Source organism: Melanostigma gelatinosum (assembly GCF_949748355.1).
Source record: "Melanostigma gelatinosum genome assembly, chromosome: 12".
In the NCBI taxonomy this organism is placed as follows: domain Eukaryota; kingdom Metazoa; phylum Chordata; class Actinopteri; order Perciformes; family Zoarcidae; genus Melanostigma; species Melanostigma gelatinosum.
The window spans coordinates 24046941-24066606 of record NC_136645.1 but is presented as its reverse complement, the minus strand read 5'-3'; the positions used below and the strand labels follow the sequence as shown (position 1 = coordinate 24066606).

The window sequence follows — 19666 nt, the reverse complement described above, 5'->3', positions numbered from 1 at the left end:
TTTGAAAGTCATTTTCTACCGAGCTGTCGATTGTCGTATTTAAACACGGAGATGATTTGTGTACGGGAGTTCACAAATTTCATATATTTTGGAATATTTACAATAAACCCCTTTCGGCTTTGCCCTTCAAAGAATACCAGTCTTTAACTCCTTCCTGCAGGTTTCCGGTCCCAGTTTGAACAGAGCTACACTCTTTCCTCTCAACTCTCTCAGCAGAAGAAGGAAACACTGCAGGCCTTTGAGCCGAGTTATCAAGACATCGTGAAATATGTTGAAGCAGTTGGACAGAGACAGACAGTCAGGGAGGACCTGGGATCGACTCGTGTACTGGCATTCAGACGGACACCGAGAGCCCACAACGCTGCTGCATTGCAGAGTGAAGCTACAAGTGCTGTATGTGTGTATGTGAGAGTTTATATTTGCTTACACTGACACCTCCCCGACTGTGTGTGTCTGAGTGAGTGAGAAAGAGAGTGATGGGTAAACAGGAAAGCGTGTGTGTGTGTGTGTGTGTGTGTGTGTGTGTGTGTGTGTGTGTGTGTGTGTGTGTGTGTGTGTGTGTGTGTGTGTGTGTGTGTGTGTGTGTGTGTGTGTGTGTGTGTGTGTGTGTGTGTGCGCGCGCTGCGTGGGTGGCACATATTCAAATGTGTCTTTGCCATCTCAGCTAATAAGTAATAGGGGGGGGACTATTTCCTCTGGCAGCCAGCCATCTGCTCACTGTACACAGAGCACACACACTACTGCTATAATTAAATGAAATGCACACATGCAGCAGGTCCTGTTATTGACGGGGCAGCAGTGTGAAGAATGAGCGACATGCAGAGCAGTGACAGCGATCACCTTAAAGTACAGTAACAAGGCAGCACTCGGGTTCTTAACAGAGCTGATGACAAAGAACTGCTGAGCTACGCCGGAGCATCACGTAAAATGATTCTTAAGAGTTCCCCGGATCATTTGACTGGATGTACAAATGGGCCCAAGTCATCCATTCTTTAATGATTTGACATATATAGTATGTAGAAGCATATGTTTGTCAGAATCAGGGTAGGAAATTTACATATTTTTAGGGGGCAATTTTTGCATAAATCAGACATAAATCAGACAATCATGTTCAATTTTATTCTTATTTATTTGTGGTTATTTATTTTTATTATTGCATTTTTTAAACAACTATTAACAATTATTAAGTCAATGATGCCTTGATTACATATACATCAGTCATTGTATGGAATTATTGAGAAAAAATATTTTTGTAGCACCTCAAATATTGTGATATTACCCATTTCTGTCCTCAACTTATGCATTAGTCATTGTGTGGAATATTTGAGAAAAACATTTTTATAGCACCTTAAAAATTAAAGAAATGTGCCATTTGAAGGTACAAATTCAGTTCAGTTTTTACTTCGTAAAATATCTTAATTGACTGTCAGTCAGGTATTATTAATTTCCAGAAAGCCTCAAATCAAAGAATAAAGACACTTTACCCACAATTTAGGTGTATTTTTCCTTTAACTCACGAGATGCAGGTAGCATGTTTTATTCTTAATGTGAATATAATTCATACTTTGTTGGCATCTTATTCTGAAAACCGGATGTTCGTCTGAAGAAACCGGATGTTGTCTCACGTTAATCTTTCCGTTAACTTTCAAAGTCCTTCGCTCGCTCCCGATCTGTGCCGTTTGAATGTGTTTACCGTGAATTTCAGGATATCGGTGCACTCAAATTTAAGTGTCTGTTGAGTTGACCGCAGTCACAGGTCTGATTAAGAAGCGCTCCATTTTTTTTATTCGTTTAGAAAGTTCAGGGGTATTTTTTGCCCCTCTCCTAGTGATATCAGGGGCAAAATGATATTTCTTAGGGGCATTTTTGCCCTTTGCCCACGTGTATTTCCGACGCTGGTCAGAATGGAATCCAGCAGACTGCACCCAGATACCAACCTCTCTAATGTTATATTCATGTACAGCTCATTATTATATTATAAACGTATCTACAGAACGTTCACTGTCAAAGTATTTTCTTTGTATTTCACCTGAAGCAGTTTCAGCAATTTGAATGAATGAATGAATGAATTTTATTTATAGAGCGCTTTTCACAGACATAACATCACAAAGTGATCAGGTGATAATATAATAACACAATAATTAATTAAAACACTGACAAATGTTATCACTGAAAGGATCCAATTAATCAAGAACTTTCGTTCTTGATTAATGAAAACATTCTTGGCAAATGCTTTCGCTTTCGTTCGTCTTGCGCCGGTCCAAGAATTTCACCTCTAGCGGCACAATACGGATGCCCCCGGCCGTCCCTCTTAATCATGGTCCTTGAGTTTTCTCCTGCTTCCAGTCTTTATGCTAGGCTAGGCTAACTCGAGCTCCGTATTTTATGCACATATGAGATTTGGAACAAGCTTCTCGTCTCCTGTATGTCTGCGTATGTATCCAACAAAAGCACAGACACAAGGAACAAAGGAGTGGATTTTACATGAAGACACTTTATTAGCTTATACACACATCTCTGGTTATAGTAATTAGTTATATCGTACCGAAGAAGTCAAAAATAACAACTGTAGTTATATTTATAAAACTAAGCAGATTTACTACTCTTGACTTTGAAAAACATAAATGTCTTTGATAATATACTATTGTTCTTGTCTGGTCACCACCAGTGTGGATTCAGGATACATCTGGGTGGATGTCTGTATATTGTTGTGAGCTACTTTATGTGCACCAAGTAACTGTCAATTTCCCACACATCTAAGCATCACATCTACTTCTCTCTTGATTTATTACCTCAGTAAACATTGTAAACATGAGTTTATGGTCTCAATCTCTAGTTTCAAGTCTTCAATACAGCATGATGTTCATTTAGTAACTTATGGTCCATTTAGAGTCAAACAGACCATGAAGCAGGGGATGCTTTAGGGCGGGGCTACTGTGATTGACAGGTCTCTACCAGAGACGCATATGGAGTCTCAACGTCACTTTCCGCCGTATGGTAAACATATGGTAACTTCTGTTCATTGGTTGCAAAAATGCTAAGATGGCAACAGCCGCAATTCAAGATGGCGACGGCCAAAACACCGAACTCGAGGCTTCACAAACCAATGAGTGACGTTACGATGACTACGTCCACTTCTTCTATACGTCTATGGTTACAACCATACGAAGAACAAAAAGTGTAAAAACAAAAGATACTTTTGTGTTCTCCCGTGAAATATTGAGAGTGGGAAAAAGTACTTCCTTCAAAAACAAAGGGAGAAGAAGAGAGCAAACAAGTGTCAACACCAACACTATGAAGGACTTTCAGTTAGCTTGAAACGGCAGCAACAGAAGGTTTGCTGATCACGGACCTATGGCTTTGTTTGTATCTGACATTAACTGACTCATTCTGGGGTTTTAGTTTAGGTTTAAGTAACTACACTCACTTTACAAGTAGTTTGTATTGTACACAAGCACAAACAACCACCTACGTCAACCTTTGAATCTGTTGAAGCACTCCCATTGTGTCCGTACGTTATATATATATATTTTTACCGTCTTCAAAATTGTTAATACTTTTGTATTCAACATGTGCTTTTGTTCATGATTGTAATGTAGAAAACTTTGTTTGTCATTTTTGTTCTGACTGACAGATATCTTCTGTCCGACCTGATTAATGCTTCCAACTTACTCCACAATGTTTGTTTCAAACTGTAAAAAAGAGCATCTTAAACAGATAGTGGTTGAAACAAATTGCAATTACAAATTTTCTCTAATCACTGAGCCCGAGGTGCATGTTCGCTCCCTCCCTTTTTCATATATTATCAGAAAAGACTAGTCTTTCCACATAAATGAAAATTCTGTGTGATAATAACGAGTTTTCATTTTAGGCTGTAAAGCACCAAATCCAGAGTTCCAGCAAACCCCTTTCCCGAAGTCTCCGTGGTCATCTGAACCAGCACGTCTCCTGAACGTGCGGTGAGAAAATGCAGAAGGCGTGTCTAAATACCCAAAAGTGTGGAAAATGACAAGGGCACACACACACACAGACACACACACACATACACACACACACACACACACATAGACACACACACACACAGCATCATATCTATGACTGAACGCTGACACAAGGTTGAGAATACTCTAACACTGTCGGTATAGGAACGGACCTTGACACTAAAGCTGAACGAGGAGCAGTAAATTAGCAAACCTTCTCTCCTCACCTGAACAACATATTTAAATTACCCCCCCACACGCCCCTATATGTTCTCTGTAAGCCTTAAAAGTACAGCACCCTGGGTAAATGTGACAGAACTACACGGAAACAAGATTTCACACAGAAGCTATGCATACTTCCAAATATGTCATCTCCTCTGTTATGGTATGATCATCAGACGGAGGTAACTCGCTGTGCTGGTAACTGCTGTGTTCTATTTCCAAACAGACGCAAGTCTTTGTTTGGCGGCCTTTAAAGTAGAATTTGTCTTTATTACAATCTGGCTTTTAGTGTCGTAGTTTTCAACATAAACAGTAATTATAATAACACTGTACTCATCAAGTTACGGGCTGCATCCATCCATTATTTTCACTTTTGTTTATTCTGCCCATTATTTGCTTGGCAGAGGCCAAGGTGACGTCTTCAGTGACCATCAGTAAGAAAAAGCAAAGGTACTCAGTTCACTGCTTATCAGTGACAGTCCTGCCATCAGAGGAGCTGAAACCTGAGAATGTGTCGCATCTTTCACCATGTTTGCTTAAATTAAATAAAAAGACTGAAACAATGAGTCGATTCTCGAAGTAGCTGTTCATTATTTTTCTGACGATCGACTAATTGTATCGGCTGAGATCCAGAGGACTTCTGGGATCTGGTGACATAAACGTGAAGGGGAAAGAACACCAGTTTTAAAGAAACCGTCAGTTCATCAGAAGCGGCTACATCATCATACGTTTCTTTAATACGGTGGAGACTCGTGTCACGCTAAGCCATGACCAACTACGACCGTTCCATTTGTCCAGCACAGCACCATGATGATGAATGAAGTCGGTCTTCTGCATCTGGACCTTTAATGAGCTCACTGCTTTTCTTTTCTATCCATGATCCAACAAATGGATGCCAAGCTTATCCTTATCTTATTGTGCTATTGTTCATTTTAACAATGGCGCCCTAACAAAGCTTTGCTGAACTTGGTCACAATTATACTACATTTGTGAAAATGTTTCACAATAACAGCCTTCCAGTGGTTTACTGGTAGAAATGTGAACATGTGAGTTAGTAGCAGTAAGAATCTGTAATCTCAAGCGGTATACTGTAACGAGGCCCATATCGGTCAGATGAAAGAAGGGCTGCAACAATAATCATTTTCATTATCCGTCGATCAATTTGTCAATTAATCGTTGTGAAATGTGAAAAATATGCCAAAACACCCGAAAGTCATAATTTTGTTCGACAGTTCAAAATCTAAAGACTGAAGAAGAAACCACAGAATATTCACATTTTGGAAGCTGAGACCAAAGAATTTCTGTCATTCTATTAAAACAATTACTTGGAACGATTAATAGATTATCAAAATGGTTGTCAATTAACTAATCAACAAATTGTTGCAGATGAACTCCCAAACAAGAGAGAGTTACAAGCTGCTGATGTACTTGCAACACATGAGACTTTAAATGTCTTCAGTCACATAAGTCAGCTAGCATGAGCTCAGCTAGCATAAGCCTCAAGCTCAGCAGCTGGAGACCATCATGGATGGGCTCCAGTCAGCCAGTTGTAGGTCAGTGCAGCTTTTCCTCAGCTGTGTTGAGTGAACATGAAGGTTTCATGTGCAGTGAAGAATTCCAATCAATGTTTTTGGCGCTCTCGATTCGGAAGAAGCTCCAAATAAACTGGCTTGTTTACGAGGTTTACCAGTTAAAATGACTCAGTAACTTCCTCTGTGCTTTACTTTCCAGGTCCGCAATGACCTTCATCAGTAGTGATGCTGTCCTCTCATGTTGAGGGGAAACCATCACTGCCATGTGACTGTGAAGAGGAGGCTGTAACCTCCGGGGTCACTCTTCCATGGACAGGTTCTTTCATCCTGACGGGCCTCCCCTCCCGGTTTCCAAAGATGTAGGACTAGTTTGTTGGCCACACAAAGATTGTCAGCTGATTTATTTAATTCGCTCTCTTCATTTTTGTCAATGCAGGGATTCAGCCGTCTGTCTTTTCTGGTGGTCCACGGGGGAAATGCATAGCAGCAGGCAGGGCAGAGTGTTCAAGTGTTTTCTCGTCTTTTCACTCATTTTGCTCCCTTCGCCCTCACTGCTTGGTTTTAGAATTTCACATTATGCCTCCATCTTCGATCCATCTTGCCTCCTCTTCAGTCTCTGGGGGGGGGGGGGGGGGTCGTCACAGCAGCGTCTGATCAAGAGGCATGTCATGGTCAGGAGGCATCAAAGCTAGAAGACAAGAAGGAAAAAAGTGCAATTTCTGCATGTGGATGAACATATGTGTGTGTGTGTGTGTGTTTTTGTATATGTGTGCGCGTGTGTGTGGAAGCTGATCTCAGCAGAATGCAGGGACGAGTCCTCTCCAGGTAAAGATGGGAGGCTGATTTATTCACCCATTAGGAACTGCGTCATCATTAAATATTAACCCGGCGCCATCACTCACCCTGCGGCCACTGCATTAAAGCAGGGGTCACGCCAGGGTGACCTCTCATCATCTCACAAACACACAAACAGTTTGCCTCTCCCTATACTGCAAAGACACCTTCACCAGTATATATATATATATATATATATATATATATATATATATATATATATGGTTTTCAACAATCAAGCTCTGAAAACCCTCTATATGCCTTCACCTGACAAACAAAGTAAGCAGCTCCCTGGTGAACACAGTGGAGCATTTAGCAGCTAAAGAGACTAGACTAGGAGCTGAAGGTGCGTGCGACTCACCTGTCCCAAAGCTTTACACTCCTACAGGAGTTGGTGCAGCAACCGGCAGATATCAGAGCTGCAAGAGAAAACAAAGCAAATGATGAATGATCAAATCAATTCCAGCACTCATTGTCCAACATGCGCGTGAGTGGTTTGGTGTGACTTTCATCGACTTTTTCATCATTTAAGCCAGTTTGTAGAGGGCTGGTCAGTTGGTCGATTGTTTGGTCGATATGCTCTTGTGCGATCAAATTCTCTTTGGTTCACTGGTGTTGCTTTCATGAAGAGAAAAGTGCCTCTTAATCCATTGCTTTCGGGGGCGGTAGGGGCATGTGTGTGTGTGAGAGAGAGAGACAGAGTTCATGTCTTTAATAAAGGGTTACTTGTAAACAATAAAGAACACCATTTGGAACAGCTCATCTGTTTATATATCCTAGATCTTCCCACACCTTTGGGCGGGACAGAAAGAGAGCACAGTGAACACCTCTCAAGCTGTAGCTGCTTCCGTCCTTGTCTCTGACAATTGAGGCACTATAGTACAAAATAATTTTGGTTATAAAAGTGTCACAATAATAAAATGCCCAAATATGTTCAGAGTCACAATATGTTTACTTATGGAATGTATTATATGTTTACAATATGCTTACTGATAGAGGATATTATATGTTACAGTAGTTTACTCATTGAATGTATTAAACCATAGAAGCATAGTCACTGTAGGTATTAAAACACTGTACGAATAGTTTTGAGGGTCAGAAAGGGATCATTTTGAGCGAGCTTTCACAGGCATGGAGGTGAAGTCTGGACAACTGGCCAGCGGGTCACAGAGACGAGGCGGAGTCCGAAGACGTTTTGCTACAGAATCGAATTTGGTTCGAAGCCAGGAGGGAACAGAATTCGAATGGAGCCAATCACTGATTGACACGGAGGATCATTCAGACTTTGGGACAGCGACGTCTGCTTTCTGGCCTTTGCAGGACAATAAGAGACACAGTTTGATAGTATTCTTCAGATCACATCCGCTCTCGTTTTACAGCTAACCAAATTCAGTCTGTTGGGCGAGGCTTGTGTTGTGTTGTCTCTGCTCTCGAAAACACCACTATCGATAGTGTAATTAGGGCCCGAGCACCAACAACGTCGGTCCGCGAGGTCCCTATTGAAAATGTAGGAATTATTATTATTATTCTTTTTCTCTCGAATGAAACGCCTTTTTCAGAATCAGAATCAGAAACCGTTTATTGCCATTGTATGTTGAACATACAAGGAATTTGACATGACGGGAGGCGCGTAACATTTAACAACAATCAACAATGCAAAGTAGAAACAAATTAAATTTACAGAAAATATAAGATAAAGTCAAATATAAATAAAGTGGAATATAAGATAAAGTGAAATATAAAATAAAGTGAAGTCGAGTGCACAAGCGGACAGATAACAGGACTATAAACCAGTGAGATGTAAGTGTAGTGTGAAAGTGTCGAGTGTGATAGAAGGGATGTGCGGGGGAGTGACCAGTGAGAAATTGTCCTGGGGAGGACAAAGTCAGTGGGGGTCCCGGGCTCTGTTAATGAGCCCGACTGCCGACGGGAAGAAACTGTTCATGTGTCGTGAGGTCTTAGTTCTGATGGACCTCAGCCTCCTACCAGATGGAAGGGGCACAAACAGTTTATGTCCAGGGTGGGAGGGGTCAGCTACAATCCTTCTTGCTCGCTTCAGGGTTCTTAAAGTGAAGAAGTCCTGGAGGGACGGCAGATTGCAGCCAATCACCCTCTCAGCAGAGCGAATGATGCGCTGCAGTCTGCCCTTGTCCTTGGCTGTGGCTGCAGCGTACCAGACCGTGATGGAGGAGCAGAGCATGGACTCAATGATGGCTGTGTAGAAGTGCACCAACATTGTCTTTGTCAGGTTGAATTTCTTCAGCTGCCTCAATAACTACATCCTCTGCTGAGCCTTCTTGGTGATGGAGCTGATGTTGAGCTCCCACTTGAGGTCCTGGGATATGATGGAGCCCAGGAAGCGGAAGGACTCCACCACGTCGACGGGGGAGCCGCACACAGTGATCGGGGCATGTGGGGCTGCGTTCTTCCTGAAATCCACAACCATCTCCACTGTCTTTAGAGCGTTGAGCTCCAGGTTGTTCAGACCGCACCAGGTCACCAGATGGGGGCTTTATCATATCCCCAACCTCCCCATATTTGGCGGGCATATGAGGACTGCGGGGAAATTTGATATTTTTTATATGTTTTTTTACACATCACACAAATGTGTTCTCTCGCTGTCAAAGAAAACTGATGTTAAAAACCGTTGCCACTCTGAAGGCCCGCCCGCGGGCCGTCAGAGTGGCAGCGGCTAGTTATGTCTGGTACACAACTGCTCCCTTCAAGACAGGTACTGATGCGATATCTCATTAGAAAGCTACAGTTCTTGTGATTCGATTTATGGAAACCATTTCAAGATACAATTACAACAGCAGGTACAGTTAATGTCTCTGTCAACCATACACTGCAAAAATAGCCAAAAAAATTTCGCCGTGACTCACCGATTATGATTCATAACGGCTCCCTCATGGATCCTACTCTTCCAAAAACGGTCTGGCTTGGTCGCTAAGGGTCCACTCGATCGATTCCAGTAAAAGATTTAGTCCAAAACACATTAGTACGTCCATAAACACCCACGGGGGGCTGTTGCATCATTTAAAATTAGCCAGTAGATTTTGATAATCTTCGCTGCATTTCTCTTCATATCACTCGTTAAAATGTAAACACAGCATCTCTGTGTCTCAAGATGGACGCCGGCAAGTCCGCCGGTTAGATAGACACCTCATTTGACCTAATAGGAGCTTCTATAGCCTGGTGACATTCTGGAACAGCCAACGAAAGTCCGCTTTGAAAGACAATGCCCGCCTCTCTTCTTTGGGTATATTCGAGCCAATTGGAAACAGATCCTGTTCAAACTCAGCTTCGTTATAGCCAATGAAATTACGAAGAGAGCGCTATAATTTGCATATGGGGGGGCTGCTGGGAAAATAGCTGCGAAGTCAAATCTTGAATCTTGGATCTTGGATCTTGAAGTGCAGAGTGTAGTTGGTGAGAATTTTCAAGAATCCGTGAAAGTTGACAATGGTTAAGTACGTTGTAGATAACCATATATCGACATAAACAAACTATAGTTCGAGTTCCGGACACGTAGTGTGTCGTAGTCTTTGACTTTGACGTGGCGTCTACGAGCCTCCAAATGCGCATTTAAGCGGCCGTACTCTAAACCACGTGTAAAATTTATTTTCTGTCGTATTGTTGTCAAATTTCAACGTCTACCGGGTCCTATGACTTCCTGCAGTCTTTTCGCTGCGAATCTAAGCTCCTAAGTGCCAGCCATAGATAACTGCTGCCATCTGTTGGCCAAAAGAAATCCAGCCAGAAAAAAAAGCTTTCTGTTTCAGTGTGTGGTAAACTATATAGCTCAATGCCAGTAGCACTTACAGTGATTCTGACTCCTCCCAATGGTTCAATAAGAGCTGTGCAGTTTACTTTGAGTACGCATTGGTTAGGTGTTTTGTGCAAATTTGAATGCTGTTCTCCTAAAAAATAATGTTCATATACAGTGAAGTTTTTTTTATCAACATCAATAAGGAAACGTTTAACATCTACAAAATGTTCACTGCAGCTCGTTTCTGCAAATAAGGCAAGATAGGAATGCAGGCAGTAATTGTGTAAAAATGAATTTTTAAATGTATTTATGAATATATTTACATTCTCAAGTTTAATTCCAACATTCACAGTGTACAATCTGGTGATTGACAGGTCTTTACTAGAGCCGTATACAGCGTCTCTACGTCACTCCTCCTCATTCCTAATATGATCACTTTAGTTTATTGGTCGTAATCCTAAATGGCGACGGTGAAATCGCTGAATTTAAGGCTTCGTAACATCAGTCCACAAACAAACGGGTGACGTCACCATGACTACGTCCACTTCTTATACACAGTCTATGGAAGTTAGACTTTAAAGTTAATCTTGACGCTGCATGTTGAAACACTGCTTTTAGGTCTGCCGATGTCCCACAATGAAGGATACGTGGAAATCACTTCGGCTTTTGACCAAATCAAAGAGAAACGTGTGACAGCAGCTGTGATGAATACCGATACATTTGTGTTCTATCAGCTGCAAAGAACAGCAAACTCCAGCACATCGGGACCAACAGGAAAGACATAATCCAAAATGGTAACGTCGTCACGGTTTGAAGGAATTATACAGCATCACATATTCACGTGAACGTAATACTAATCAGTAATATAGTGAATTATTCACGCAGGCTTCTTTTGCTCAAGCCTGGACAAACGGCCAGAAAACACCTCAGACCTATTCAGCAGTTCACTGACGGCACGGACATCTTTGAAAATAAAATAAAAAAATGTTCTCTGATTTCCTGCATCGCCGACTGAATGCATGTTCTTCACGTATCAGATGATATGGTAACATGCCTTCTGCTGTTCAGTGAGTTTCTCATACTTTTCTCAAGTGATAATATTATAGGAACTGTAAGTGGTCCCGATAGCAACTAAACAGTGGAAGTGGAATTTTCATATTCAGCAAATCCACATCAACATGAACAAACCCAGCGTGTGTCAGTAGAAAAAAGGGGCGTGAACACACACCGCGGCAGCACGGCAACCGGTTTCCATCGGTCACCACGGCGAAACTAGAGTACACGTACAACCCTCAAAGTGAGCATGTGGCAGAGCAGCTGTGGAGAGGAGAAGCTGACCGCTGACTGCGGTCGTTCATCAGCCCTCAAACACAGCTTAACCACTCACTGTGTGTGAGGGTGTGAGAGGGTGATGGATATTCTAATTGCAAATGAAACAGTTATTTTTGGATCAACCTGTGTTACTCCACCTCTCCCTTTTATAACAGTGTACATCCACCCGAAGGCAAATGCCGCCTCTGCTTCCAGCACTATCTTTGATGTTGTGCAAAAACTGCAGTCGATTTCACCTGATGCACCAAACATCATATTGGGTGATTTTAACCATGTTCCCTTAAAAAGACAAGTACAAACTTTTATCAATATGTCTCCTGTCCAACCAGGCGGGATAACACATTAGACCTTTGTTATGGGTCAGTAAAGAACGCTTATAAATCACTCCCACTACCCCCACTGGGCTCTGCGGATCATAACTGTGTGCATCTACTGCCCATATATAAAACGGTGTTAAAGAGAGAGAAAGCACAGACAAAGGACATAAAAGACTGGACAGAAGAATCTGTGCTCTGCCTGCAGGAATGTTATGACTGCACTGACTGGGACATGTTTAAGCAGTCCTGTGGTGATGATTTGGATGAACTTGTTGATGTAACATGCTCATATGCTACCTTTTTGCAGGGACATGATCATTCCTTGTAAGCGAGTTAAAATTTACCCGAATAACAAACCATGGGTGACCAAATCTGTTAAGTCCAGCATACAGAAAAAGAAACTAGTTTTTAAACAGGGAGGAGCCTCTGATCTGCATATAGCTACCAAAGAGCTGAAAATAGAAATTTTAAAAGCAAAACAGAAATATAAAACTGAACTCGAGAAGAAGATGGCTGCAAACAACCTTGGCTCAGCCTGGTCTAGCATGAAAACTATAGCAGGCCTCGGGAATTCAAAGAACAGCAGTCATGTCACTTTGGATGGCTTTAATTCAGATACTGAGTTTGCTAATGCCCTCAATTGTTTTTATATTCGCTTTGATACCTTTGATTTTAGAAATGAAATTCAGGAACTAAATTACAAACTGAAAGACAACCAGCACTTTGACATCGCCCAAAAGGATGTGGAGAAGGCCTTCCTTAAGACGAGAGTAAATAAGAGTCATGGACCCGACAACATCTGTGGTCATTTACTTAACCCTTGTATGGTGTTCATTTTTGTGTTACTCAGCAGGTGTTGTGGGTCTGTTGGACCCGCTGTATTTTTGGGTTTTTAATTCAACACAATCAAACAATTTTATGTTAAAATACTCAACAGATGTTTTCTTCATCCCAATTAGAAGCAATATAAACAGAAAATATGGTTAATATTTGCCCTTTAACTTTGTTATAACACATTTACGAATTAAAGTGCTACTCGTTTTTTTTTTGTTGTTGATAAAATCAAGAAAATCAATTATAATCAAGATATGAGTGGACAAAATTCAACAAATTTACAAATGAAGCAAGGTTGTTCATAACTATTGACTTTTATTTATTTGAATTATATTGAATTTCATTAGTAATCAGGTAATTTTACATAGCAGAACACAGTTTACATTGAACACATTGAACACATTACATTGTTGAACACATTGCCTTTTCATACCAGCCTATTGTGGCATTGTAGTCCATGATTATCTCTGGTTTCTGATGCTCCAGGCCACAGATTCTTCCATCCCTGTGCAGTGTACTCATGAGTACCACATTCTTGGTTTTCTTTGGCACATAGGATACCAGGGACGTGTCAGCCGTGTAGACAAACTTGGACGAGTTGATCGGCCTGTTCTTTGTAGACAGCAATTGAGGAGGGAGCTCAGACCTGTTTTTTCTCATCGTTCCCACCATGGTCAGCTTCCTCTTTAAGAGCTCCTGTCCCAGCTTGTACGATGTAAAAAAATTGTCGCATGTGATGTTATGTCCACTGTGTGTGCGCGTGCACACACACACACACACACACACACACACACTTACAGCAGGCCCAGACATGAGGAGGACAGAAGGTACACAGGACCTACAATTTCCACACTTTTATTAGCCCGGGTCCAGTGGACCCGAACACCCTGTATGTAATATAAATGTGTAGGGGGGGTTACGGTGTGCGGTCGATGAAAATTTTGTCTGATATATGTTCTTCGCAGAAAATGAGCCAAGGCCAATAAGTCTGAGTTTGAAAAAATAATGAATCATATTATTTTTGTTTTGATGAAAAATGAAAACTGGTCCCACAGACCCGAACACCATACAAAGGTTAAATCTTGTGCAAAATAACTGAGTCCTGTATTCCACTACATTTGTAATACATCTTTACAGGCACAGCATGTACCTAAGGTCTGGAAGGATGCTGTGGTAGTCCCTGCTCCTAAATCCAGTTGCCCCAAAAGTCTAAATGATTTTAGACCGGTCGCTCTCACATCAATTTTAATGAAAACTTTTGAAAAACTGGTACGGTCAGAAATTTTAAGAAAAACCGAGCAAGCACTTGATCCCATGCAGTTTGCTTTCAGGCCACACAGAGGAGTAGAAGACGCCACAGTCACTTTGTTTCATCTACTTTTTAAACACCTGGAGGGGAATGGATGTCATGTCAGACTTTTATTTGTTGATTTCTCATCTGCTTTTAACACAATTCAACCCCATATTTTAACCAGCAGGCTTTTAGAACAATTTGACTTCAGTCATAATCTCGTCGGCTGGATTCTTAACTTTTTCACTAATAGGACACAAAGAGTGAGAGTCAATGGAATTCTGTCTGACCAAGTTTGCTCCTCCACTGGCTCCCCACGAGGATGTGTGCTTTCACCACTATTATTCATCCTCTACACAAATATGTGTCAGAGCAGGTATGAAGATAGGACCTTCTTAAAGTATGCAGATGACTCTGTTATTGTTCGTCGGCTACAGGACAATGAGACCAGCCACGGCCCGGTCACCGACCACTTTGTGAAGTGGTGTGATGAGTCCTATCTTCAGCTGAACATCTCTAACACCAAAGACATGACCGTTGATTTTAGAAGACCAGCCCACACACATGAAGGCATATCCATGAAGGGTCAGACAGTGGATTGTGTTGAGTCTTACAAATATCTTGGGACAATGATCGACTCAAAACTGAACTTTGAAGCAAACTGTGTAGCTGTGTGCAAAAAGGGCACCAACGTTTGTTTCGTTTGAGGAAACTGTTCTATTTTCACATTGACAAAACCATGATGACCTTATTTTATGGTGCTTTTATTGAATCCATTTGATCCTTTTCTTTGGTGTCATGGTTTGGAAACCTCTCTTTAAAGAACAGGAACTCTCTGGATCAAACTGTGAAATGGTCTAGCAGGCTGATTGGGGAGTCACAGCTTGGCCTAGAGTCCTTGTACACCAGACAGGTGCAGCTTCTTCCTTCTAAACGGAGGTATAGGGTCCCACGGTGCAGAACAAAGCGCTATAAAAACAGCTTTGTTCCAGCAGCCATCACGCAGGTGAACAGATCATAGCATAGTGCACAGATGCTATAGAAACGTGTGGGTACTTATTGATTTTACTCATCGATTGACTGATTTTTAGCCTTGTGTACTTTCATCATGTTTGTCTTGCTGTCTGTGCTGTTTGTAATGTCTGTCGAGATGGATGCCTCTCTCATTTGCAAACCAAGTCTACCTACGGGTACAAATAAAAGGAACCTGAACCCACCCTCTCTCTCTCTCTCTCTCTCTCTCTCTCTCTCTCTCTCTCTCTCTCTCTCCCATACATTCATACAGCCCTCATTCTCATATTGACCTGCTGACGCCTCTGGTTGTGTTTCAGTGGTCGGGCCTGTCAGACACACACACACACCTCTGGGTTGGTTCATATCAGGGGCAACGCGAGAGAGGGGTAGTGTGTGTGTGTGTGTGTGTTTTCCAGCATTTTGTTCTGAAATTAAATTTATTTTTGTCGAGGAAAGACGAAATACAGATAAGAGACGTTCTCTTTGAAGGAGAGGACCGGCCCTCTGTCCACCATCAAAGGGCACACACACACACACGCACACACACACGCACACACCCACACCCACACCCACACACACACACACACACACACACACACACACACACACACACACACACACACACACACAGAAAGTGAATATACTGCATTCATTTGAATACATAAAGCAGGCTCGGAGCCAACACCTGGACACTTGTGTTTTTTCATGTGCACGCTTTCTACAAAGGGGGTTTTAAATAAGCGTGTGTATGTGTGGTGGTCAGTGTACAAGAATATAAACTCCATTAATATGCTAAATATTCCTGTGTTGAGATAATAGCTTAAATAATAGCAGGAGGGAAAAAGTCTTCAAAGCTGACTGGAGATGAATACCCAGAGAAGCAGCTGTTGGCCTAGTTAGCAGGCCTGTCCTTAACACAGGACCTCTGATCACACAGCCTCGCATTACACAAGCTCATGGACGCTCACACACACACACACACACACACACAGCCTGAACTTAAACACACCCACACAAGCTGCCAGCTCCAGGCAAACTTTGCCAGAGACCTTTGCTGACCCCCCCGAACCATCTCACCATCGCTTGTTATTATGCATGTGTGTGTGCTTCCGTTTGTTCATCTGGGCCTGTGTGTGTGTGTCTGATTTCGCTGTACTGTAGCATCTCATAATCCACCAGGCCCCTCGGGTCAACACTTAATGACTTTCCTGCCAAATATTCCAAGGCTCTGCAACCTTCCTGACCCACTTCCTTATGAAAAAAGAGGCCCCACATTACATGTCATACACTGTAAAAAATTCACTAGATCTATTACTGGCATCATAAAATATGGGGCTTTAAAATAATGTATGGCAGCTACTGGGAGATATATTCCAGCCGCAGGATGTGACAAAAGTCCATCCAGGCAGCAACCTCCGGAGTAAAGCCGATGTGAAAGTCTTAAAGCTGCATTCTCTCTAGTGTCCACCAGGGGGCGACTCCTCTGGTTGTATAGAAGTCTATGAGAAAATTACTTCTCTCTTGATTTATTACCTCAGTAAACATTGTAAACATGAGTTTATGGTCTCAATCTCCAGTTTCAAGTCTTCTTCAATACAGCATGATGTTCATTTAGTACATGATGGTCCATTTAGAGTCACACAGACCATAAAGCAGGGGATGCTTTAGGGCGGGGCTACTGTGATTGATACGTTTCTACCAGAGCTGCAGTCCAAATATGGTTACTTACGTTCACTGGTTGCAGAAAACCAAGATGGCGACGGCCAAAATGCCAAACTTGAGGCCCAAAACTGTATGGGTGACATCACGTGGACGACGCCCACTGATTATATATCGTCAATGGTCGTGTCTTATTTATCTGATTATGTCTGTTTGAAATCCTAAATCAAGACCACTGGCCAAAGACCACTGATTTAAGATAGAATAAAAAGGTTTCTGCTTCTTGGAAGGTAATCAGAGTGGTATGCATCAGGCAGAAGGACTTCAGAAGAGAGAAAGCAGCAGAAATGTACGAGAGAAAGAAACGTTCTTCAACCCAGAGTTACTCACAGTGATCCTGAAAGATGAAGCGACCTTCAGCTCGGCACATGGTCACTATGACACATCACTTTAAACACAAACACTCACAGCCTGCGTCAGCCTGTCAACATGTGTCACACACATTGTTAGTCATCCCACGGTCCTCTATTCAGTGAGATGCAATCTAAAAGTCTTATGCTGCGTTCACACCGGTCGCGTTGATTTTTTGACGCACTGCAAAAAAGCGTCCAACGCACTGCAAAAAAGCGTCCAACGCGCCGCCGGTTGTGTTCACACCGATCGCCGCAAAATCTCGTAGCGCCGGAGAGGGGGCGTGGTTTATCGTCCTGGAAGCCTCCATCTGGCCGCCATTGTTTTCCGCCGTCAACCATGACAGGAATAAGGACAATTGCTGCTTTGTACGTGTTGTGGAAGTCCCTCAAACATCGGAATGCCAAACCCCGTCATGTCTGGTTCATAATATTGTTCAGAGGAGCTCCGTGGATTGTATCGAGCTGTATTCACTGAGTCTAGCAAGCCACCGGTCGCTGTTTACTACAGCTGTAGGAACACAAAATAAACTGATTTGGCTGTGATTCAACGGCAATAAACCGACAAAAAGGGACTCCGAAATAACTACGTAATGATGCCGATTTGTACTTGTCTTCTCCGACAAAAAGGGACTCCGAAATAACTACGTAATGATGCCGATTTGTACTTGTCTTCTCCGACAAAAAGGGACTCCGAAATAACTACGTAATGATACCGATTTGTAGGTTACTGGTCTTCTCAATGGAGCTCTGATGGATCGGTGCTAGGCTATGCTAACATCGTAGCAGCTCCACCAGCACTCAATAACGTCACGTAGACGTAAATACGGCAGCGTCTATTTATTGTTTGTACCGTATGGTTTACACACACACATGCATACACATAGTTTGGTCCGGTCTCTGTTGATATGAGGTATCGTAGCGCTCTGGGTGAACACAGACGGCTACAGGATTTATTTCCTGATTCAACAACGGCAGGAAGCCAGTGATGACAGGTGGAGCAACTCAACGCTGATAGGCTATCGCGCCACAGCGTCACGCGATTATGTCGCTGAAGTTGAAAAATTTCAACTCGCGCGTTGGCGATTTTGCGGCGTCCAACGCGTCCACCGCGTCCACCGCACTGCAATAACGCGTCCAACGCGCCGCGGGATCGCAAAATCGAGGCGGGCCAGTCTCATCGCGTCTGTGCATAGACTTTGTATGTAATCTCGACGCGCGTCAAAAAATCAACGCGACCGGTGTGAACGCAGCATTAGTCTTGGGAGTTACATCACATATTCTTCCACTGAAACAAGGACTCTTATACTTCTGCCCACACGAACCACATTTGATTTCCGGTTTTCAATCAAACACACGCAGACAGTTGTCAGTGGTGGTGGGGGGGGGGGGGGGGTGGGCAGATTGTGGGGGCTTAGCTGGCATCGCGGCTCATGAACTTTTGTTTCAACACCCCCTTGGGATGAGACCCGGTGAACCCTCCATTCGTTCAACTTCTGCCCTTCTGGACCTTCATCCTAACAGACCGCGGCTGGATGAGGGAACACACGCCCACATTGGTGGAGTTTGATGAAGACTTGCTGCAGCAGTCAGATTATGAAACTGACAAACAGACCAGATATAAATACACAAACAAAAGAAAAAGAACTCGATCTGTTTGGAACCAGAGTCACTACGATCTGCTTAACACCTTGAGTTGAAATGCTTTTTGGGTGATCGGATTGTTTGGCCACATGGAACAACAGGTGAAACACGCATTGAGGGTGGATTGTGATCTGATGGGCCTCCGGAGGTGGTCGGGTACTCAAGAGTAAATGCAGTTGTGTTTACTGTCCGCATGCAACAGCCAGGTGGCCGTAAAAAATATTGAAGCGTACGCGACTCTTCCAAACCAGCGAAGAAGCAGCCATTAGCCAGCTAGAGAGTGAAGCTATTAGCAAGAGAGAAGCAATGGCTAAGCAGCTAGCATGTGACGGTCGGTTGTTTGGGCTGGACAGAGCAATCGGATCTCAGTTGGACCTCCATTGGATCTCAATGTGGACGCTGGATATTAAGTGTAATATTTGATTAGCATCAAGCCTCTTTTGCTGCTGACATAATTGACACAATTCATTGCCCATGACGGCGTGTCCAATTATCACAGTTTAAGCATTGCTGTATCTTCGCTGGAATTAAATTGGTGTGATTGAATTACTTGTCTTCATATACTTTAATGAAACAACCAAAAAGCTCCTGAAGCTACGTGGCCCATAATGATTTCATTTTGCAAAGTACCTCAAAAGTAATTTTGCAGGATGGATGATGTCTTGGAGCATCCAAGTCATCCTGTGTGGTTCCAGTGTGCGATACATATAAAAGAATAAGTACGTTCTCAAATATTAGGTCTATAGTTTCCCTCAACTGTGGTGAGTAATACTCATCACTCTGCTGCTGTTAACCAAGAGTTATACTGTCCTAATTCATCATGTATTA

General features: G+C 42.6%; 1 protein-coding gene across 1 annotated transcript in view; it reads right to left on the bottom strand.

The window, feature by feature from the left end:
• Nucleotides 1-2495: 2495 nt before the first annotated feature.
• Nucleotides 2496-19666, bottom strand: part of LOC306786154 (uncharacterized protein) — a gene marked incomplete at its 5' end in the record, with an annotated part of 36254 nt that continues 19083 nt past the window's right edge. The window contains 2 exons of the mRNA XM_079280831.1: nucleotides 2496-6422; nucleotides 6930-6987. Of these exons, the coding sequence (XP_079136957.1) occupies nucleotides 6407-6422; nucleotides 6930-6987 (74 nt within the window). The 3' untranslated portion in view covers nucleotides 2496-6406. The remainder of the gene's footprint in view (nucleotides 6423-6929; nucleotides 6988-19666) is intronic.